This window comes from Bubalus kerabau, chromosome 9 (genome assembly GCF_029407905.1).
Source record: "Bubalus kerabau isolate K-KA32 ecotype Philippines breed swamp buffalo chromosome 9, PCC_UOA_SB_1v2, whole genome shotgun sequence".
Classification (NCBI taxonomy): Eukaryota; Metazoa; Chordata; class Mammalia; order Artiodactyla; family Bovidae; genus Bubalus; species Bubalus kerabau.
The window spans coordinates 17,095,304-17,119,702 of NC_073632.1; the positions used below are offsets into that span (position 1 = coordinate 17,095,304).

The 24,399-nt window shown below is 39.6% G+C and overlaps 1 protein-coding gene across 1 annotated transcript in view; it reads left to right on the forward strand.

Moving 5' to 3' along the window:
* COL19A1 (collagen type XIX alpha 1 chain) overlaps positions 1-24,399 on the forward strand; it is a 447,290-nt gene that overhangs the window by 376,379 nt on the left and 46,512 nt on the right. The window contains exons 24-40 of the mRNA XM_055534763.1: positions 166-219; positions 884-973; positions 1,733-1,777; positions 1,884-1,961; positions 3,512-3,547; positions 3,655-3,708; positions 3,808-3,861; positions 5,208-5,249; positions 8,012-8,116; positions 8,205-8,258; positions 8,492-8,545; positions 13,410-13,463; positions 14,828-14,881; positions 17,014-17,058; positions 19,340-19,390; positions 19,476-19,520; positions 19,940-19,966. Of these exons, the coding sequence (XP_055390738.1) occupies positions 166-219; positions 884-973; positions 1,733-1,777; positions 1,884-1,961; positions 3,512-3,547; positions 3,655-3,708; positions 3,808-3,861; positions 5,208-5,249; positions 8,012-8,116; positions 8,205-8,258; positions 8,492-8,545; positions 13,410-13,463; positions 14,828-14,881; positions 17,014-17,058; positions 19,340-19,390; positions 19,476-19,520; positions 19,940-19,966 (942 nt within the window). The remainder of the gene's footprint in view (positions 1-165; positions 220-883; positions 974-1,732; positions 1,778-1,883; positions 1,962-3,511; positions 3,548-3,654; positions 3,709-3,807; positions 3,862-5,207; positions 5,250-8,011; positions 8,117-8,204; positions 8,259-8,491; positions 8,546-13,409; positions 13,464-14,827; positions 14,882-17,013; positions 17,059-19,339; positions 19,391-19,475; positions 19,521-19,939; positions 19,967-24,399) is intronic.

Genomic DNA, 24,399 nt, shown 5'->3' on the forward strand with positions numbered 1-24,399 from the left:
ATAAGCCACATACTTTCATTAATGTTTTTCTCCCTCCAGGAGACCAAAATCAGCACATTCCCAAATGTTAAAATTTAGTTCTCCTGACAAAGACTCAGAGATAGAAATGTTTTTACAATAAGAAATGTTCTAATTGCTCTTGCCCTTTAATTCTGAATTTTCTAGGGGTTACCAGGAGAACACGGTATCCCAGGCAAACAAGGCATTAAAGGAGAAAAGGTATTGCTTCTGTTTCACTCACTCTGTATGTTAAGTAGCTGAGGATGAGTATGAGATGGGATCATAAGGACTTTGGAGGAGTGAAAGGACAGGACACGGCAGCTGATGTTGCACAGGGGATAGATGTTCACATGGACTATGCAGGAATGGCTTCTCTGGAGTGGTTCACTGTGGCAGCCGGGTACTGGCTCTGAAACACAATGTGACAAAATGAACCGCTTTGGAGATGAAGATCTCAGAATTTGAAAAGTCTGTTTCATGCTCAGCTATAGTTATAGACAGAACAGGTATAGACCTAAGAAGTCTCAATCTCATGACATGTTTCTTGATGTCTACAAGGAAATAGTATATTAATATTGAACCATTCCTTGAGAATAACTTAAAGAAAATGTAAAAATTACATGAAGAATAGATTTTTCCTTCTGTGCATCTATCTATTCACTTACATACATTTCAGGAGACCATAAACATAGCTCTCCACAAGATCTAAGTGCACTTAAGAGAACAGTGTCTGTGTGGATTGGGCACTCAGTACACATTGTGAAATGAGTGAATGAGAGAATGCAGTGTGACTGACTATGATGACAATTTAAAGTATGGTTGCTGCCACACCACCCACCGTGAACCTGAGCTGTGAAGTGAGCATCTTACCTTGTTTCCTCAGGGAGACCCAGGTGGGATTACAGGCCCTCCTGGACTTCCAGGTCCAAAAGGTGAGGCTGGTCCTCCAGGAAAAAGCCTGCCGGGGGAACCAGTAAGTAGTAACCCTTTTGCTGATATTTCCTTTGAAAGTTGATGAATCACTGTTTGTGTACTCCCTGATTCTGATCACAGGTAAAGGAATAAGTTTAGGTCTGCAGAAAAAAGAAGCATTCATCTTATTCTTTAGATCAGAGGTCTAATCTTTTTGGAAATTTGATACAAAGGCCTCTCTTCTGAAGACAATGCACATGCACATACCATTTTACATACAATTTTGGAAGATTTATAGCCCCACCCCACCCCCTGAATCTTCTTTAGGGATCGAAGAAGCCTAGTAAAGTATGCTAGTTTTAAAACATGAACCTTCCTTGGACAGTCTTAAACAAACTGCTTGAAACTTCCCTTCTAGAGGCTCTGCATATGTGGCACGTCATCTATTTTGAAAAAAAAAAAAAAAAGTCCCTGTGGCTTGGGCTAATCCCAGGACATTTTATGGAAAATCTAAACCATATGCTTATTTCATGTGCCTTTTTTCCCTCATCCTCTTTGACCTTTTATATAATAATAATAAACAGTTCTCAATATCAGATGCCTCATTTTAAAGATGAAAACATCTTATATTTTAAAGTAAGTATACAAAATTTATAACCTAGTAAAATTTGTATTCCCTGTTCCTTATTCTTTTACAGAAAAAGGTTTATGCAAAAAAGATGAGGAGCAATGAAATATTTTTGAGTTATAACTTCTTGGATGTAAGTAAACTTTTTAGAAAAAGAAAATATATTAACCTCATTTTCTTTTCTTTCTTTAGGGATTAGATGGAAGTCCTGGGGCACCTGGTCCACGAGGGCCAAAGGTAAAAATATCAAAGATAATTTTTAAAGAATTAATAATTTGCAAAATGTGCCTAGAAAATTCATGTCCCTCAAACCTCTCACTAATAGAAGTATCTCATTGCACAGGGCGAAAGAGGACTGCCAGGTGTCCAAGGCTCGCCAGGGGACATAGGCCCCCCAGGGATAGGAATTCCTGGCCGAACTGTAAGTGAAATTCAATCAAGTTCATGAAACCCGGTTGACCCGCTATTGTGAAATAAGATCTTGTGACATATATGAATAATAGAAAAGAATGAAATGGTCAGAGGAAGAAATACAAAAAAATGCTAGTCAGAGGGCAAGAATTAATGGGCCTTGTAGTTACATCCTAACACAGAAGGTAGCCACTGTTTATTGACTTACAGATGCTAATCACACATACACTGATTTTCTGAATTATAAAACGTGGACTTAACCCTTTATTCCTCCATTCTATATATTAAAAAGTACAAACTCATGTTTACAAGATTATGAGAATGCCCCAATATTAGGTTATTCTATATTACTGTCTGTTTTCAATTAGAATAAAATGAAAACTTAATTTTAACAGAGTGCATATAAATGAGATATCGAAAATCTCTATGTATTATTTTAGAGAAGAGGTAATAAAAATTGTTTGTGATAGTTAAGACAAATAATAGCCATAAGGGTAATAATGACCATTGTATGTATGCTTGTGGACTAAATAGCAGTAAGAGATAAAACTTTATATTTACTATGAAAAAACATAAAAGATTTTTACACAAGAAAAGTGAGATAAATGGTTATTCTAATGACATTAATTTGGGGATTGGCCTTGAAATGAAATTATCCTGAGAGGTAAAAGAAGATGTAAATAGTGAATAATTGTACTGTGTTTGACTGCTGTTTGATTTTCCAGGGCAAGAAGGTAAAGACCACTGGAGATGGGAGGTTAAACAAAGTAAAAAAGTAGTTTAGGAAATTATTAGGGGAGTGAAGGAGGTTGAAGCAAGAAAAAAATAATAAACCAACAAACCAAAAATAACTTAAACACACAGAATAGATAGCAAGGAAGCAAAAAAGTAGCTTTGACAATATGAATATTTATTTCAAAGTAGGAAGAGAGAAGGCAGCAAGCAGGTAGTGAAGTCAGGTACTGGGACCCCAGCTCGTTGCTTACCCTGGTAGTCAGTCACTTCCTCAGCCAGAGGCCCACAGTCACGCAGTAGGGAAGGGTCTGTCATCGTTAGGTTCACCGATAATCTTCTAGCCCATTTTAGTTTCCCCCAAATTCCAGTTTTCTAACACAGAAAAGAATAATTGATTGAAGTTTTATTTCCTACTCCTATCACTGAAAACCGGTTCTGGCAATTTCTTCAGAGAAAGGACTCCCAGTAAAAAGCAGGAAGGAAGGAAGCCTGAGCTGGTTACCCTGTGGGCGGTCAGTGTCTGACAGACAGAACTCAGGTGTGGTGTTTGTACACTCACGAGTGTGCAGGAACCATGGCAGGGCCAAGACGAATGTGCCGGGCATCCAAGCACAGTCACGGTGGTACCTCCAGCACTGCATTTGGTCAGGGGTCTACCTGCCACCCAGAACTCTTAGCCAACTTTGCAGAGAGTTTTCAGGGTGTGTGTGGTGGCGAGCCCTGCTGCTCCACTAAGTACGTGACAGTATTTGTTCCTTTTTCCCTTGTGGATAATTTATGGACATTCCCAGCAGAATTATGATCATTGAATCTCCTTCTACTCAGGGCTCCCAAGGACCAGCTGGAGAGCCAGGGATTCAGGTAAGCTACTTAACCAAGCTATTTGGCACCGCAAATCCACTTTGCTGACCTGGGGAGTAATTACTAAAGGACTGTCCTTATAAGTATCTATTTTCCCCCTTTTGCAGGGTCCTCGAGGTCTCCCTGGGTTGCCAGGAACTCCAGGGACCCCAGGGAATGATGTAAGAACAATTTTTACCTGCTTCCCCTCTCCCCCAACCTGTTTTAATCTACTCTTGTGCCGAGGTGCAAAGATTTGAACATGATGTTTCTGTTTTCAGGGAGCTCCAGGGAGGGATGGAAAGCCAGGTCTGCCAGGCCCCCCAGGTGACCCGGTATGTTGACAGACTGTGCCTGATTTATGTATCTTTAATGCACCCAGAAGCCAAACAGCCTACCAAGCAAGTTTTGCTGTCCAAACCAATTAGAATGCTCAGTGACTGCTTGGTGATTTTGTTTATCCCCATTATTTTCTAAAGGGGAAAAAAATTCAAGCTACATCAGCATTTTTGTGTGTGTAGTGAATACTTATTTCCTGAGGGCATAATTCAGTTGTACAATTTTGCCCCAAATTGAACCTTGGCATATGTCTCAATCCCATGGAAAACTGAGTTAAAATACATAGCTACACATTCTGTTCTTTCTAGTGCTAGTGACTAAATGAATTTCATTTTTCTAAATGAATGTTTGCGGATAAGTTTCCCACAATACGGTACATATCTATTGATTCTGTGGCTTTAAAAATGCTGAAATGATTAAATTACAAAACTGCCTTGAGTAGGCTCTTTCAAATGGGTTTAGGCACTAAATGTGTGTCCAAAGTTTTATTTTACGTTAAACTTTGCTTTGAGTGACAGTGAAATCCCTTTAAATAGCCTCAGAATCGGCAGTTATAATTTAAGAAGCCATATGGTACATGACATCGTATTAAGAATTTTGTATAATAAAATCCAAATCTAGCCTCTCAGTTCTAAGTCTCACAAATCCTTCTGCTTCTCACACTGCAGGGCTTACATGCCTTCATACGCTATGTGCAGCGAGGTATTTTGGCCTTTAACTCCCCAATGTAGTGAATCTTGTGTGTATTGTCTGGGAGTCTAAAGCGTTACTGGGATTTATGGTGTCTCTCTGAAAGGACATTTTAAGACACGAGGGAGACTCTGCCTGAGTCTCCCAATGTCTTATTTTGCCTATCACCTAAGCCACCTATTGGCTCTTTTGAATTCAATGAGGAACAGCTTTAAGAGAAACATCCTGTACTTTCCATATTTCTCAACAGCCTGATGATTTGCTTGGCAGAGGAATAGTTTCCTTTTAACAAATGATTTGTCTTTACGTATAATTTAAAACCAAAAATATGTTAAGGTTGGCATGACGGTTGCCCAGCATGACTCAGAATTGAAACGATGTGTGTTTCCGTGTTCATGGTAAAGAAATGGTATTTCTCTATTTCTCAAAAATGGTTATGAACTCTGTTAGTGTCCTGTATTTGTTTCTGAATAGGAAGCCCCATGTTAGCCAACCATCGTGATGGCAATGGGAGGCCCTTAGAAGCTTTATGATGAGAAATCTCAGCGGCTTAGCATTTTGAGGGAAAATATCTACATTTGTTGTATGTTTGTATTATAAGTGCCTGTATATGTCTAAATACCTGTATTTGGTTTTTTCTCCTTATCCACAGATTGCACTTCCTCTCTTGGGAGACATCGGGGCCTTGTTCAAGGTATTCTATTGCCGTGTAAGAAATTGTGTGCTAATTCCCAGAAAAAAATCAGAAAGGAAATATTTACCAGAGGTTGAGTTAGCCTGAACTAAAATTCCATTTTTTTTTTTAATGGTAGAGCATCTTTCAGACAGAAAAAGGAACATGGATCCATCTGTATCTTGTGCCATTGGTACTAATCCCCTGACTCTCTTCTTTACTGGCCTCTTGTACTGGGACTGGAGGGGTGGGGGGCCGGGGCGCAGGGAGGAGTGAGTAGTTCTGAGGTGAGCTGTGAGCTCTGAGGTGAGTGGGTAGTTCTGAGGTGAGCTGTGACTTCTGAGGTGAGTGGGTAGTTCTGAGGTGACCTATGAGAGGAAGAGTGCCATTAACACCCTGAGTGGACCATTTTCTCCCTTGAGTGAGCTTTCTCTTAATGGTGGTCACCACCCCCTGGGCTCTCCACTGTGAAACCCAGTCCTCCTCACAGTATCTGCCCTGGCCAGTCCAGAAGGAAAAGCTGCTCAAGAAACAGCTAGTTTGAAGGCTGAGTTTTATGTCATGGGATTTTACAAAGTGCCTTACAAAATTCCAAAGCTGACAATTACCCTAACACATGTGACTCTACTAAATAAAAATAATCTCTACCTATTATCCACCTCCTAGGGAATTAATCTCACTGCCATTTTTTTCTGTAATACTTCCCTTTATTTTATTTGTAAAACAGATGGGGGAGGATGATAATGGAACATATGTAGGATATGTATTTGCCTGTTTCTTGGTGGAATGTTAAGACTAAACCCTTTACATTCCACTTACCTTCATGTGCAGTATCTGTCAATGTATGAATGGACAGTATATTTATATACACACACATGGGCTACAGGGCTTCCCTTGGTGGCTCAGCTGGTAAAGAATCCGCCTGCAATGCAGGAGACCTGGGTTCAATTCCTGGGTTGGGAAGATCCCCTGGAGAAGGGAAAGGCTACCCCCTCCAGTTTGGCCTGGAGAATTCCATGGACTGTATAGTCCATGGAGTTGCAAAGAGTTGGACACAACTGAGTGACTTTCACTTTCACATGGGCAACATGTATATATGTGTGATTTATTTTATATTGCTAGTATTTAGCCCTGGAGAAAGAAAAGGCCACCCACTCCAGTATTCTTGCCTGGAGAATCCTGTGGACAGAGGAGCCTGGTGGGCTGCTGTCCACCAGGTCACACAGAGTCGGACATGACTGAAGCAACTTAGCAGCAGCAGTACAGTGGGAAAGAATCTGAAAAGATATATATCTACATATAACTGAATCACTTTGCTGTGTACCTGAAATTAACACAGCATTGTAAATCAACTATACTTCAGTTTTTAAAAAATCAATCCATTCTAAAATGTTACTATTTATTTCCAAAGTCTACAGATACAGTAATTCACCTTCTTTATACTTTTTGAAACAGGGAAAGCTTTTTGGTTCTCCTAAGTCCTTAAGCATCTTGCTACCTTCATAGTTTTTCAGATTTAATAGTTGTTGTCCTACAATTAGGTATGTGTTTCTTAACTCCTTACCAGCACATTAACTAAATGAAATGATCCTGCTGGTCAAATTGGTTTGGGAAACTTTGCACACTCCAACTCCTTCTAATGTTTTCCAGCACTAAGAAGGACCACCATAAAGAAAATTGTTCTAACCCAGCATTTTTTAGGCAAATTGCCTCAGAACCTTTTCAATACCATACAAAATTAGTCTTCCATGGAGCATATGTTTAGAAATCAAACTTGTCCTCATATACACTGGGTCAAAATATTGGACTTGAATAATATGGGCTTTCTTGTCAATTTCTCATCAATGGCAAATTTCAGTTCCCACTTCATGTTTAAAGATTTTTCCACTTGGTTAAAAGGATGAAAGAATAGAGGCTTCTATTGTCCAACCTTTGGTCAGTTGTTAAATTTAAACTATCTCTCCCACTCAGTGGTCCCTATTTTATGCGTTTCCTGATCATATGTTTATAACAATGTATTTAAAAATAAGCCTCTGTAGAGCTTTACATGATAAGAACTTTATCTTGTGAGCTCAGACACCTAAATTCAAGCCTTTCCAGATCAGCTAAAGATTACAGAGAAGGGGACGGAAAGGTAATTCCACTTAGATTTCCTATCTGCACTTGGATTTGACTTAGAAGTCAAGTCCAAGTCACTCAAGTAATTACTTCCCACATGAGTGCTTCAACTAACAAAATGTTAGAAAGCTGTGTATAGGTTTCCAACTGATTGGGCTCTCAGAAGGAAAAATCTTTCTTCACAGCTTTCTCTTTTTTTCTTTCTTTTTTAAGGATTTATGCTCTTGGTTGTATGAGCTCTGTGATCTTGCTGATTATTCCAAACTTTATTGCCACCTCTTTTTTTAACATGCTGCTAAGCATTTGAAACTCTATGTCCTTGAATTATGAGTTTATCTTTTTTTTTTTTTTTTTTTTTTTTTGGCCACACCATGAGACATGTGGAATCTTAGTTCCCTGACCAGGTATCAAACCTGCGACCCCTGCATTGGCAGCATGGAGTCTTAACCACTGGACAATGAGGGGAGTGCACTGAGTTTGTCTTTTAAGATAGTTTTTGCCCCCCCAAAAGTAGTCATTCTAACTGATTAAATTATAGAATGACATAGCAGTGGCCGTCATTCAGCTCTCACAAAGGTTCAGATAGAAGTTCAAATCCAATCAGAGCTCACTTTTATACATTACTGTGATGAATCTCTAAGTGATCTTATCTCTATCCTCATTAGAATTTTTGTGGCAACTGCCAAGCCACTGTCCCTGGGTTAAAAAGCAACAAAGGAGAAGAATCAGGTGCTGGTGAGCCCGGAAAGTTTGATTCTGCAGCCCGGAAGGTAAGAAGGCAAGGCTTGAGTGTGGACCAGGGGACCCTGGAAGTCCCACATGGTGCCTTCACTTACCTGCGACTGCTCTGTCCTCTAGGGCGATCTAGGGCCACGGGGTCCTCCAGGAATCCCAGGCAGAGAAGGACCAAAGGTAGGGAAATCTCTCTTCTGTGCAACCTTCAGTTTGGGGTTAAAAAAAAAAATCCATTTTAAAATACAGTACCTTTTCTAAAAATATCTTGGAAAAGCCGTTTGCATATGCCATTTATTTGTTTCCCAATTCTGTCCAAATGACAGGCCCCAAGTGTCCTTAGAAGGATGTTTTCATTTTTCCAAAGATGACAAAATGACTGAGCATACTAACTAAATGTATTGTCTTTCTAGGGCAGCAAAGGCGAGCGGGGCTACCCTGGCGTGCCTGGGGAGAAAGGTGATGAGGTAACAGACTCCTCTGACCATGGAACCCTCCTCCTGAGCCTTCATACACAGGACACAACAAAAGGACATCAGTTTCCCTATAGTTCATGTCTGATGCTAAGCAAATAAAAACAGAAACAGTGTTTTTTCCCAAATGTTAGCACATTTTAAATAATACGTTGATGTTTGTTGTCAGTGGTCCAGTTTTTGGGACAAGGAAATTTAAGCACAAAGTTAACATATCAGTTAATTGATATGTTTTCATGCAGGAGGTAAAAATTCTAGGTCTCTCAAGACAAAAGCAAGAGGAAAGAGGAAACTTACTGAAAAGAATCCTAAAGGAGCTCATAGAATTGAAGGGCTAGTTAGCAACCAGCCTAGGGCTAAGGGCAGCTCCAGAACTCAATACAACTTCCTGGTCCTCTGCCGTAACGTGACTCAATTTCAATGACCTTGGTTTGTCTGTATCTTTGCTCAACTTTCAAACTCTTGGGAGGAAAACACACACACACACACACACACACATGCACGCATCAAAAGGGTCTGCCTGGACTGCTTTTAATCATCTGCTCACCCTCCCACTAAGGTTCAAAGTCAAATGTGCTTTTGAGATGGTGATATAATTTTCTGACTCTCAGCCATGCCGATCTCAGGATAGCATTCTTTCCTGCATAATTCACATTAACTTTTAGAAAAACCAATTAGGATGATGAATTGTTGTTAGTTTAAACAGTTTTGATACTAATAATTCTTAATGAAAGTAGGTAAGCCATCTGGCATATATTAACCTTGATGTTAGTGTAGAAAATCATGACAATATAAAGTAGATCTATTTTTGAGCTGGAGTTATATATTTCACATTATAAATTGCCATGTTATTGTTTTTAATTAATGTTGATTCTATTCAAGAAAACAGTAAGGATTGGCTTGTTTTTTTCCAAGTTAAAAATTGAGGAGCAAAGAAATACATTTATTTTCATCCATAAATAAAAGAGTAAAGGCATTTTATTTTCAAAATAAGGAAGAGTTGTTGAGCTTTTGCATCTTCATGCTCCACAAAAAGTTGCACTAAAGTACAAGCACAGTATCTGATTTTAATAGTCTAACAGCTTTTAACTGCCTAGGTTCAAGAAGTAGGCTTTAAAGGCAATTGAGAAGGTAATAGCAAAAAGATCAGGAAATAATTGAAATTCAGGTTTTTTTATAAGTGACTCTAAATTAAATTTATTAGAAGTTAACTTTTATTGATTCTGCAGTGAACTGAACCCCTCCTTAATTCCTCCACTATTTTAGTGTGCTTTTCCTTAAGTACAACTTGTGGATTTCTTTAACACAGGGTACACAGATCTTGCACGAGACTCTTAGACATTCAATTCCAGCTAGTTCATAAGGAGATTGTTTTTCATTGTTTCTTCACATCACATGAAAAGTATGAATACACCTGAGGTAATATACAACTCAGTTGGGCCTTTCGGGAGGTATGGGTCAATGCATTTTGTCCCTCTCTGACAGATGGGAAATACTGAATATTATCTTGTCTTCTTGGACTCAGATACTCCCTGAAATTTTAATTTGTTGATTTGTTTAAGTAAATGAAACTTTGCCCAAGAACATATATATTGCCAACTGGCCAAGAAATTATCCTATTTTAATACACACATAACAGTCCATGGGGGTTGCAAGAGTTGGACATGACTTAGCAACTAAACCACCACCACCAATATCTAATTATACAAGACCTAAGATGTCTGTCCTACCCTTACTGGAAAAGATATAGAACGACATCACACTGTCTCTTTGAGGAATTCCCAATTATTATTTAATAATGATCATAGTCCATTTGGAAACTTAAAGAGAAGAGTTGCCTGTTGTTCTTGCTTTTACAAAGGGGGCATTGCCCTCTGTCCAGTCGTTACAGATGCCGTGTCACAGCTCAAGGTACCAAATGGGCAGACACTGACAGGTCACAGACTCACCTCTTACAGTCAGAGGGGATTCTTGCTTGGAATGCAGGTCTTTTTTACCGTATTTTAGAACAATAATCAATAAGTGGGACTTGCAGAATATCTTCAGCCATAAATTGTAGCAGTGGAAAAATAAATATTCTTGATAGCAACTGAGCTATGAATGGTAAAATCAAAATATTAGAACAGGGAAAGAACTTAGTTCTAATGATCCTTGACTATCTGTGCAATAAATTTTAATTTGTATTTTAGTTTGGTACAATATGCTAAATCGACTGTCTTACTCTTTAATATGTATTTGTCTTCTTTAATGACGTTCTTGTCTTCTAAAATTATCTTCTTGCCCTTTATACATCCACAGTAACTTTTACCCTTAGTACAGAATTTCAGCTTGTTCAGAGAAAGACTGCTGAGACGATTTTTTTATTTATGGACTGAGGTTTATTTTAAAGTTTAATGTGGTCATCAAAGGTTAATGAGTCCCAAGCTTATAAATTAGACTACCTAAAGACTCAGCATCTCTAGACTGATTCAGTCTTGAGACTAAAACTAGCAAAAAGAAGAATACGTAAGAACATACATATTTTATACATGTACATATAGAGAGAATTTTATGGAAATGTGGCTATTTTGAGATAAAGCAATTTGTGGTACACCATTTATAATCTCTAGATACTTAGAGGTCCATTCCCAAAGGAATTTTTTTTTTCCTTTTCACTTATAACCCCATAAACAAGTTAATAGTGGGGGAATAAAAAGAGTCAAAACAGCATGCTAATGTGTACCACCCGCAGATGCATACACATGTGCGTGCACACACACACACACAGAGCATTGCCATTGAGGACGAACCCATCTTGAAGAAAGTTTAGATCCACATTCTTTAACACAAGTGTGCATAAGGTTTTACCCAAGACTCTTATTACAGGAGGCATTTCAGCACTCCCAAGAAGTGATGCTGCTTTTCTTCCAGCATTTCTTCCCCTCCTATCACATGAAAAACCTGAAGGAATGTATGATCCCATTAGGCATTAGATGGACATATTCCATAGAGCTTGATCCTTGATCCCAGTAATGCAGGGAACCCTGACCCTATGCAACCCTGCTCTTCTAGGGCTCCCATAAACAGCTATGTAGCAATTAACTATGTAGCAATTCTACCATGGTCACTGTATCTGATATTTACAATGTGTACCACATGTGTTGGAGAAGGCAATGGCACCCCGCTCCAGTACTCTTGCCTGGAAAATCCCGTGGACGGCGGAGCCTGGTAGGCTGCAGTCTATGGGGTTGCTAAGAGTCGGACACAACTGAATGACTTCACTTTCACTTTTCCCTTTCACGCATTGGAGAAGGAAATGGCGGCCCACTCCAGTGTTCTTGCCTAGAGAATCCCAGGGACAGGGGAGCCTGGTGGGCTTCCATCTATGGGGTCACACAGAGTCGGACACGACTGAAGCGACTTAGCAGCAGCAGCAGCAACCACATGTGTATTTCATCACAGTAAAAGGAAAGGGAACGTATGATAACAATGAATGATTTGGCACTATAAAAGGATTACTTAGTCAAGAAAATTGAATCCTGAAAAAGTGGAACCATTCAAAATAGAACTTGATACATCATATGGTTATCTGAGATAATAAATGGGTATTTTAAAGTATATTTTTCTCATCAAAGAAGTCATCTGAGTTTCTTACGGAAAATCTGAGAAATATACAAAAAGAGTAAAAGTTACTCCAATTTGTGCTTCTCAGACTGTTGGTAAAAGTCCTATTGTGGTCCACAATCTCGGATCCACAATTCCAAAGCTCAAATGCCTCTGAAAACCTGAGAAATTTTTCCCAAGTTTGGATTAAATTTCTTCGGCAGAAAAAATGTGACCTGACGTCAAATGGAGCCAATCTATGTATCCCATTTGGTGAGACTATCATGTGTTTTGCAATAGAAATTATTGCGTGTTCGTTAGTGGGTGCTGGCTTAAGTGCCACTGGGAGTATTATGTAATACCAGTATAAGCACATGTGTTTCCTTTAAAATAAATCTGAAAATTCAGTACTCTGAAACACATCTGATATAAAGTTTCCAGATAGGACATTAGGAGCCTCCATCAGTCTCATCTCTCAGGAACTGCATTTCTAATTATTTTAATAATTTGGACCTTACCCTATGTAACATTTTGTAACTTTTCCTTTTTCTATACTATTCAATAGCTTTTGAAATATTATTTTAATAGTGAAATAGTTCATATTATGAGCTTATTTAAATTTAATATTCTGTTGCTGACATATCTGATAAAGGAACAAATCAATTACATAAATTATCAGTTAATCTTAGCAATTCTTCCTTGAATATATAAATGTATCCAGTGTAACTAGCATGATGCTACAAATCTAAGACAGAGCAAGAGAGCCTTTGTGTTCAGTTTTATGCTTAAGCCACTAAAGGATTCCAAATTTAAATTCACTGATGAGCCAAATTTCTCAAAAAGAACTGGCCAGCTAAACTAAATATGATATCATAACACAGATTCCATTGTTCCACTAGTTGAATGAAGCGTTCATTTAATCATGTATTTCTTTGATGGCATTCTGCTCCTCTGAAATTTGTATTTTCATGCTTTAGCAGTGCCGGCTTCTCAAAGATGTTATTGATGATTCTGAGGATATGTGAAATGTGAGATCAAAAATATTCAATGAATCATCAAACACATTAAATTATGTTCATTACAGATGCCATGCATGCCACAACATTTTAGCTCAACATCCTTATTCTTAGAAAGTGGGTCTTTGCACATGACAAACACCTTGTTTCTTGATTAGCCAACATAGATGTTTTGTTTTCAATAGTCAAAATATTTGCTGAGCTAAATGCTTTGTTTCCAATGATATAACAGATTTTATGGCAGGAACTATCTCTTCTAGGGTCTTCAAGGAATTCCAGGCCTTCCAGGTGCTCCTGGCCCCACAGGACCGCCTGTAAGTATTTGCTAAAACTGTTTCACTCACAACTCATGTCTGCTGAGATGATGCCAAGTGAACTAATGTTCCTCCTTGCTTTTTTGTTCTCCGTTCCTCCATGTAAATTTTTCAAGCATTGCCTGGAAAAGTAGCATCTGATGTCTCGGATTTTTGTTAGTGTTACCTGAGACTGCTAGGGGTTATGGAGACTTGTCTGTGATTAAGCAAGTCAATTTGAATAGAAGTTGGATATAGAAGAGAACATTATCTCTTTTAGTTATAATTTTTTGGCATTGACCTTTGGGATACTCAGATGGTTACACCTTACATGTTAAGCACCATAAACTAAGAATTCATTCTCTAGATGGAAAAAAAAATGGGTCAGGGATTATCAGATTCAGTATAATTTTATTCAAATTTATGAATTAAAATATGCTCTGCTTTAGTTGGCACCTTTTTTCACTGTCCCTCAAACACAGTATCACATTCTTTGTGTCTTTAGGTATCCTGTTTTCTTAAAACAGAAATCTCTTTTCTTTTCCCGCCTGTTAAACCCAATCTCTCCATAAAGCAGAGCGCAAAACTAGGGTTGCTGGTTAAAATATTGGATCTAAGGTTAAATTTTAATTTCATATAAATAAATGGTTTAATAGCATGTTTGTCCCAAATATTATATTTTTATTTGTTAAATCTAGCAATCCTATTCAAGCCTCAATTTTTGCAATCCTCCTCTCCTTAGAGTTCCTATGCAAATGGTATGTAGGAATGTAATCATGTTCCTTAATGTTTTGAATCATGGATTTGCCATAATGAAAATTTTACCGTTCATGCTTTCACCGCAGTTATATTGAACAAACCTGAGTCTAAATTGTAGGCTAAAATTAAAAGTTAAAAGCAAAAATTGTGAAAGGAATCATGGAAATTATAGCTAACTGTTCTCAAAAAAGATTTTAAATTAAATTTTATTTTCCATTGGTAAAATGCAGATTGCATAACTCAATATGCACCTTGTTAATTCTGCTCTATGAAGTATTAAAATGTTGATCACTACCAAAATTATAGCTCATTTAGGAAGGCATAATGTTATGTAAATTGCCATTTAAACAGCAAGGCTAAATTTTTAAATGTATTAAAAGGTTCCAATTAAGGTCATTAAATGTGGTTGGCCAAGGTGAAAAAGCGACCACAAATACAAATTTTTTCCTTCCAAGGGCTTATCAGCAGGATACAGCTGCAGTATCAGCCTGAAGAAATATACGCTTATAGGACTGATTTAATTATGATCAAATGACCTTCAAAATGTATCAGTTTGAGCAACCAACTTCCAACATGCTTGGCTTTTCTTGTTGTTTCGGTAACAAACTTAGTTTTGTGTTTTACAGGGCTTATTAGGAAGAACGGGACACCCTGGCCCCATGGGAACAAAGGGTGACAAGGTACAGAGGGAAAATCTCACTTACTGTCCAAACTGGGGTTTGGGGTGGATGCAAGGTAAGACCACTTTTAGAGAAAGTCTGGAAAATCAAGCAAAGCTTCAAAGTAGGACAGGTGTCAGGGAAGGGGTCTTGGAAGGACATAGGTCCCGAAATTGGTCTGAATACAAGAGATATGCTCCCAGGGAAAAGGATGAATAGAATGTGGGTACCACATGCCAGCTCCAGGCTGGATACAAGGTCCTGGGCATCCACTGTGTGAAGGACAGGGCGAGAGCCACCTCCTGATGAGATGCAGAAGGTGGCTAGTATCAGGGCATCCAGCCACAGGTGCCAAGGCTCCCAACAGCTCACAGCTCTCAGCATCAGGATTCCAGGAACTGATGGGCTTGCTGAGGAAATCTGCAAGTTCCATCCTTTGAGAGTCATAGGGGAAGTCCTCTAAAGAACCATCACAGCTTCTTCGTGGGGAGTCCGGTCAATGAGTCAGCAGGGAAGGGCAGCAAAAGAGGGGTCTCAGCAGGAAGTTCACACGGTACCCGATTTAATATCTGAAGCCCCCCACCACCGCCCACCACAGTGTGATAGACCCAGAACCTGAGTCACGTGGACTAACTTCAGATTCGAGAAATTTAAGAATCAGGAATCCATGAGCCGCTTCAGTGGCTCGTACCCCAAAATGCCCACAATGGGCATAATGGCATCAAGGAGCAGAGGAATCCCCCTCCCCCAAATTGAAAAGCGACCGTGTGCATATTCTAGACAGTCTCACACAGTTTTCTCTGATAGCATCCTTAGGGAGTTTGCCCAACCCCACCAGCCTTTTCTCCATGTTCTTGATGGAAATTATTCTGTTGGAGATTTGCCTTTTGAGGTTAATGGGAATTCCACACAGAGATGAGCTTTGGGCCACAGTCGAGAATGAAAATATGACTTTTAATTGTGCCAGAAAAAAAAAGTCCTTTCAGTAGGCACATGTTTTCCTTGTTTGTTGTCCTCTTGCAGTTCAGGTGAACCATGACATAATTCTCTGAAGGACTCTGCCGGCAGCCTGCAGGACCTGATTTGTCTTAGAGAGAAACATGCTGTACACTCATTGTTACTCAGCCTCAGGGAGATATGTGGCAAGAAAATCTTTACAGTTGGTCTTTATTGATAAAGACACAATCAGGAATTTTATATGATTATTTGGTTTATAATGAAAAAAATGGGGAGATTGAAATGAAATCCATCAAACTTATGAAAATGGACTAAAATCCCTCAAAATTCTTGAACATGATAAGTAAGAATTTACTCTCTGATTCTTCTTTAATTAACCATTTCTTGCCATTGCCCCTGATAATCAAGAGACTAGGAGATTGTTAGAGGCTATTCTTTAAAAAAAAAAAAAAAAAAGCAGTTACAGGAAGAACTGGTTAAAGACACCAAAGGGAGTATCGTGCCTCTGCTTATCATGGACTAATAACCAGCCTATGTTTTATAAAAATATAAGTCAAATCCCATGTTTCAAGTTTCAGCTTGAATTCATTTTTCACAGATGTCATTTTCAGTCTGCCTTGCCTGGAAGCAGAATGTCTGAGGCTGCTTACGTTGTATAGAATGTTTCCTTTAAATAGCACTGTCCCTCGGTCACCTCTGCTCAAGGGGACATGCCTGACATTAACTTAGGAAGTGAGAGAGGTTTCTCCCCCTGCAGACACAACTCAGATTGTTATTTTCCACTTTAGTTAAAGTATGTGGATGCCCCCTCTGGTTGCCCAAAGAGGAAGGTGGTGGGATGAGGGTCTGCCCCAGAGAGCCGAGTCCCTGAGCCACCCCCACTTGCAGGAAGTCTGCTTTGCACCCCGAGGTGGGGAGAGTTCCCCCAGTTGCACTCAAAGCCCAGGACCTCATCGCCTGGTTGCCTGGCTCCATCTGAAAATAAGCTTTGTCCCTGGGGGTCAAACGTTGAAGATCTGGATGCCTGTGGGAAAAGACATTTAGCTTTCCTGTGGTCTAGTAATTCCCCAGGTGAAGAAAAAAGCCGAGCTGAATAAGACTTTGCAAGGCTGACAAAATGGCAAGTCAGAATGTCTGGTTCATAAACCTGGGGTAGAAACGTCTGTCATTGATGTTGGTCTGTCTACTCTTTGCAGGGCAGTGAGGGGCCCCCTGGGAGACCTGGACCACCTGGACCACCTGTGAGTCGTTTCATGTTTAAAACATAAATGCATGCTTCTGCTTGAGGCTTTTTATAAGCAGTAAAGTCCTATTGTCTAGCACAAGGAACTATATTCAGTATCCTGCAATAAACATATCATAATGGAAAAAGGTGGGGGGAGCCTTTTGTAAAGGGGTTGGACTTCAAGGATAAAAGTCGTCTGAGTTTTATGTATGAATTTGAATGGCAGCCAGTATGGTTTGGGGAGCTCTGACTCCCTGTGAGCTCAGCCCTGAGGCACAGCGCTCAGGTTTGCATACTGTGGGCCTCCCTGCTGTGGGCTCAGTTCACCTGGGGGTGCCTGACTCACCACTTCCCGCCAGGGGATGCTCGGAAAGTCATTTAACCTCAATGAGCCTCATTCATGGAAAATAGAGGGGCCATAAAGAGATCCCTTCCAGCAATGTGAGATGGTAGAAAAATTGTGTTGTGCTGTGTGTGTTTATTACTATCCATGATGCCTGAGATGCTAGGAAACTCTATTTATACAGCGCTTAGTGAATGAAATGTACAAGGGCCATCAATGTTCTCCTCAGGGCTGAGACAGATGTTGTCAGGAGGCTGGGGAGAAGACAGGTGCCTCTCCCTGGAGCAAGTCTGCCCTCAAGTGGGGTCTCGCTTGAACAGCATCGCAGCTTCCATCTCGCCGAATGTTCCTTCCCATTGGCCTCAGAGGGAGAGTTTAAGAAGCCAAACTCACCCAAAGGGGGCAGAAGTCATCTGTGACTTTTTTTGGAGAAAAATAATCGAAAGTTTAATAATACATGCACCTCTTATATGCAAGGGAAACATCCAGGAAAACTGGGTAACTCCCTGAAATGGCCCAAGTCATCACCTGAAATACCATCTTCACCAAAAAGCAAAAGCAAGGAAGTGTATGTTGTTGTGCAGATTTATGTCTTAGCTTTCTCCATTGGTAAGTTTCTTGAGATTCCGAAGACAACAAAGATAGGTTGTGTGTCTGTGTGCTGTGCACACTTCAGTGAAGACATCAGCATCTGTTTTCCTAAACCTGCTCTTCATTTTACTTACCTTCTCCCTCTACACGGAAGCAGGGCAGACAGCACCTGAGGCTCAAACACTAAAATGCACTCTCTCCCTAGTGGACAGCACAGCAAACTGCAACATGAACCCACAAAAGGGACCTGTATTTTACAATGGACTTAAGAAATCGCCCTTCTCCTCCCACCCGGATTCTCCATAGCTATTTATTCTTCAAAACAAATTAAATGCTGTCTCTCCTGGGAACCCTCCCACCCTGGCCCTAGAAATCTCAGACAAAAATATCCTTTGCCCTCCAGGACTATATACAGTAGACATTCAGCATTTGTCAAACTGCTGAATTGAACTGTCAAATGGATGAGTGAAATACTAAAGGAATAAATGAACAAAGCTTTTTTCCTTCCTTCACAAGTGTTTGCAGGATGCACGCAGGTCACGTGCCCTGAGCACTGCTGGCTACCATGGTCCAAAAGCAGGGCAATGAGGGACCTTCAGTTTCGCAGCTAAAATGTGGAAATCACAATAAAGGAAAATGCAAGTTATTGATTCTATGGGGATTTTTTTTTTTAAAAAAGGCTAAAAGATCTGAACTAAAATTTTCATGTGCAAATTTTTCCTGAATGCTAAAATATATGACTGAAAGCCTCTCAAATGAGTTCTCTTTAAAGTGTTAGCCTGGGACTTGATTCACAGATCAATTTTATTAGGAAGTTTCTATTCCCTATTGTTTTAAAGTATATAATTTTGTAGTACATCCACGCAGGGTTGTGAATAAAATTGTATCCCCTGTTTCTCTTAATTTTCTATTCAGTATGAAAAGACTGTGGGAAAAAATTACCTTTCAGTAGCCAAATTGTTCCCTATTCACATCTTCATCAGCACTCCTGTATTATGGCCTGCAGGTCAGCAGGCTATAAACAGTTAGCATAAATTGGCAATTCAGAAACTGAATTTTAATGAGCAAATAATATTTTCCTCTGAATACATTAGTGTCTCATCTGTCAAATCAGCACATTCATCACAGTACTGCAGAAAGTGTGTGTGTGTGTGCTCCAGGTGGAGCTCGCATGCCTTTGGGATTTTTTTCCTCTACATTTGCTTTAGAAAAACCAAAAATGGAAACACTGTTATTTTTACTGATAGCATTAAGCTCAGTTTCTAAAATAGAATAGGAAAAATATCATTTGGTAAAACAACAAAGTTAGAGACTCTCACTGTTAACGTAAAAGAATAATTCCGTATCTCATTTCTCCTCTAAGGGTGTACCATTCAATGAAGGGAATGGAATGAGCAGTTTATATAAAATCCAGGTATTTACTTTTCTAATTATGTAAAGTCACTTTCTGGTTCCAGGTTACTACAAATTCTTCTCACCTTTTTATTTCTCTTTTGAAGGGAGGTGTGAACGCTCCCAGTTACCCAGGGCCCCCCGGCCCCCCTGTGAGTATAGTTGTTTATCATGAAGCCTATTTTCACTGAACAGTCACATATACACAACAAAAAGACATCCTAAGGTCACTGAAAATTATGCATTAGAAATATAACCAAAATGTTCTGCAGGAGGAAATAAATGAAACCAATAATAATAAGATTGAACACAAAATAAAGAAAAATTGCATTATGCGTAGTGGTGCCACATTTTGGAAATCTGAGAACTAAATCAATGTCCGGGCAATCGCCATCATGGGAGTTCTATCAACTTAGATTTCGTCATCTTATGCTTCAAATCCAAACGGTAGCAAAGCAAGGCTTGCACATATTTTTACATGTATTAAAGCAAATTGGACAAAAATTCTTCATAGTTTGTGATTTTGCTTCAGTTGTTATTTTCAAGGTGACTTCTCACATTTTTCTTACAGGGCCCCAAAGGCGATCCTGGCCCAGTGGTATGTATATTCCCATGTTTTGTGTCATTTAGAAAATACATCTTTATTAGTGTTAAGAAGAGCTTCAGGAGCGATGCCTTCCTTCTGAGATGTTTGTCAGTGAGCATGAAGGTAGCAGGCCCGCTCCTCATCTCAGAAAGCCTCAGTCCTGATGTCACTGCCCTTGACATTCCCCCATCAGTGCATTTGGAGAAATCACCCTGGGCTGGAAAGAGATACATATAAAGCTCCTGAGAAATAGAGCACTTTCTTCCAATAGAACTATTTTGATGATCATGAAAGTGGATCATGAAAGAAAAATATTAGTGGATCATGAAAGAAAAATATTTATTGAAAAGAAATTCTTTAAGATGTCTGCCATATCTCCCAACAATGACAACAGAGATGGGGCAGTTTATTTATTTTCAGTCTGAGGCAGTTTTTCTGGAGGAGATTTGGTGAGCTGTGATAACCCCGTTTACTGGGAGTGATGTGTCGGGAGGTTAACCCTCCGCCTGGGGAGAGATCCTGTCCTCCAGCCCCCGAAGGATGATGACTGCGGTCAGGCATCCTCCTCGACCACGAGGTGTCCCTGGAAAAGTTCTGCCAAATGCAGTTAGATTACTTTTATTCCCTGGCTGACTTATCCGTCATGTCCTTTACAAGCAGATGCTCTGTCCTTCATATTTCATTTCTCTGTACTTTGACCTTTGGATATATGCTTGAAACTCAGATGTACCTGAAACCAATATAAATTTTCAAAGCACTTTCCATTGCCATGAGAAGAGACTGAAGGCCCTTTCGTTACAGTGGAGTTTGGATGGATACATTTTAAACAAGCAGGACAGCCATAAAAAGTAATCTTTTAGCATCTAAATACATTTTCAAAGGAGATGCATGAAAGAGCTTTTTGGTGGTGTTGTTGTTAGGCAATTAAAAACTGATTTGTTTTCCCTAAAATCATGATTTAACCCAGTTAGAAGCATTTTCCAAATATGTCATGTGGGAGTTTCCTTTGTTTTGTTACTCATGCTGTGCTTTCTTTATCTGTAACATGTTTTAATGCTTTAATCCACTATATCCTTCATTCCAATATCAGTCTTCTTTCATCTTATTGATAAAAATTTCTTCTTGGTATTTCCTTCTCTCTCTCACACACACACACACACACACACATCACTTCTGGATCATTTAGGAGCACACAGGCTTCTCACTGCCTTCCCCAAAACACCAAAGTTTTTTCATTAGGTGAGAAAAACGTATGATAATAAAGGGTAAGTTATATTCATTTGGATTGGAAAGTGGGTGGTAACAAAAATGTAGATAGATGTGAGTAGAATCTGAAGAGATGAGGCTTTGATTTTTCTTAGCTGCAACAAAGGATAAAGAATAAACACTAAGTGAAGGCTGTTCCTTGCTTTTAGAGGCATGAATTAAGTGGGTGAAGCACAAAATTGGAATCATAAAATGTGAAATCATGAAATTAACTACTGTGTAATCCTTCAGGTTTATCTTAGATAAAACTTTCGATTATTCCTTTGGAATTCATGTTATCAGTTGTCCCTAGGTAGAGAAATACTACCTCATACCACAGAGATAAGCCAAGAATGGTGGAATCACAGGTCACTGAATAGGGTGAAGTGAAAGTCGTTCAGTTGTGTCCGACTCTTTGCGACCCCGTGGACTATACAGTCCATGGAATTCTCCAGACCAGAATACTGGAGTGGGAAGCTGTTCCCTTCTCCAGGGGATCTTCCCAACCAACAGATCAAACTCAGGTCTCCCGCCTTGCAGGCAGATTCTTTATTAGCTAAGCCACAAGGGAAACCTAAGAATACTGTAGTGGGTAGCCTATTGCTTCTCCAGCAGATCTTCCCAACCCAGAAATCAAACCAGGGTCTCCCGCATTACAGGCGGATTCTTTACCAGCTAAGCTACCAGGTCACTGAATAGACAATGGAAACTCTCTTTGGGGCTTTGGGGGAAGATTTACTCTTCCAGCCTCCTTCAAACCCCAGGCTACCAGATCTGCATCACTGTCTCTAATCCTCTCAGTGAAACTTTGCAGATAAAAATCACCCTTAATTGAATTTATTCTTTCCTGAAGTGATCCATTTCATTCCCTTGGTATTCAATTTATAATTGGTTTTCAATTAAATATTTATTATTAGCTACTTTCAAACAAATGTCAGTTGATTGGCTGAGCACTGTTCAACCAATTCCTCTGTCTTAAGGATAACTGAGAATGTAAACAAGGAGAATCAAAGAGCTTATTTCCTTTGTCAATGACCCAAGGCCTCTATTATAGAGCTTCATGCAGAATAGAATCTAAACATCTTTTTTTCTGATTGGCAGGTTACATATTGGTAGATGTCTAAAAAGATTTTTGGAGCAAAGAAAGTATCCAGATTATATGCTTCTCATTAAGCATCTCATAATAAGGACAATATCATAACTCATAATAGAAGTTAGTGTTGGTAGTATTTTTGAAGTAGATTAGCATTAGGCATGCAAAAATACATTTATAGAGAATTTGGAAAGCTACATTTTCTATATGATTATGTTGAAAGTATCCAGTGTCCTGAGAATATATTTATAGTTAACATTAATTCATGGTTCACAGCAAACTGTGGAAAATTCTTAAAGAGATGGGAATACCAGACCATTTTATCTGTCTCTAGAGAAACCTGTATGCAGATCAAGAGGCAATAGTTAGAACTGGACATGGAACAATGGACTGGTTCAAAATTGGGAAAGGAGTACATCAAGGCTGCTTATTTAACTTACATGCAGAGTACATCATGCGAAAAGCCAGCCTGGATACATCACAAGCTGGAATCAAGATTTCCAGGAGAAATGTCAACAACCTCAGATAAGCAGATGATACCACTCTAATAGCCGAAAGTGAAGAGGAACTAAAGAGCCTCTTGATGAGGGTGAAAGAATAGAGAGAAAAAGCTGGCTTGAAGTTCAACATTCAAAAAACTTAGATCATGGCATCCAGTCCCATCACTTCATGGCAAATAGGAGGAAAAAACAGATTTTATTGTGGCAGATTTTATTTTCTTGGTCTCCAAAATTACTGCGGACAGTGGCTGCAGTCTTGACACTAAAAGAATCTTGCTCCTGGGAAGGAAAGCTATGACAAACATAAACAACATTAAAAAATGGAGACGTCACCTTGCTGACAAAGATCCACATAGTCAAAGCTATGCTTTCTCCAGTAGTCATGTACGGATATGAGAGTTGGGCCATAAAGAAGGCTGAGCCCTGAAAAACTGATTCTTTCAAATTTTGTTGCTGGAGAAAGACTCTTGAGAGTCCCTTGGACTGCAAAGAGATTAAACCAGTCAATCCTAAAGGAAATTAACACTGAATATTCATTGGAAGGACTGATGCTGAAGCTCCAATACTTTGGCCACCTTATATGAAGAGTTGACTCACTGGGAAAGACCCTGATGCTGGGAAAGATTGAAAACAAAAGGAGAAGGGGGTGACAGAGGATGAGATGGTTAGATAGCATCACTGACTCAATGGACATCAATTTGAGCCAACTGTGAGAGATAGTGAAGGACAGGGAAGCCTGGTATGCCGCACTCCATGAGGTTGCAAAATTGGACACGACTTAGTGACAGAACAACAACAATCAAACCACTTCAGTTCAGTTCAGTCATTCAGTTGTGTCCTACTCCTTGCGACCCCATGAATTACAGCACGCCAGGCCTCCCTGTCCATCACCAACTCCCGGAGTTCACTCAGACTCATGTCCATCGAGTCAGTGATGCCATCCAGCCATCTCATCCTCTGTCGTCCCCTTCTCCTCCTGCCCCCAATCCCTCCCAGCATCAGAGTCTTTTCCAATGAGTCAACTCTTCGCATGAGGTGGCCAAAGTACTGGAGTTTCAGCTTTAGCATCATTCCTTCCAAAGAAATCCCAGGGCTAATCTCCTTCAGAATGGACTGGTTGGATCTCCTTGCAGTCCAAGGCACTCTCAAGAGTCTTCTCCAACACCACAGTTCAAAAGCATCAATTCTTTGGCACTCAGCCTTCTTCACAGTCCAACTCTCACATCCATACATGACCACAGGAAAAACTATAGCCTTGACTAGACAGATCTTTGTTGGCAAAGTAATGTCTCTGCTTTTGCATATGCTATCTAGGTTGGTCATAACTTTCCTTCCAAGGAGTAAGCGTCTTTTAATTTCATGGCTGCAATCACCATCTGCAGTGATTTTGGAGCCCAGAAAAATAAAGTCTGACAATGTTTCCACTGTTTCCCCATCTATTTCCCATGAAGTGATGGGACCAGATGCCATGATCTTCATTTTCTAAATGTTGAGCTTTAAGGCAACTTTTTCACTCTCCTCTTTCACTTTCATCAAGAGGCTTTTGAGTTCCTCTTTACTTTCTGCCATAAGGGTGGTGTCATGGGCATATCTGAGGTTATTGATAT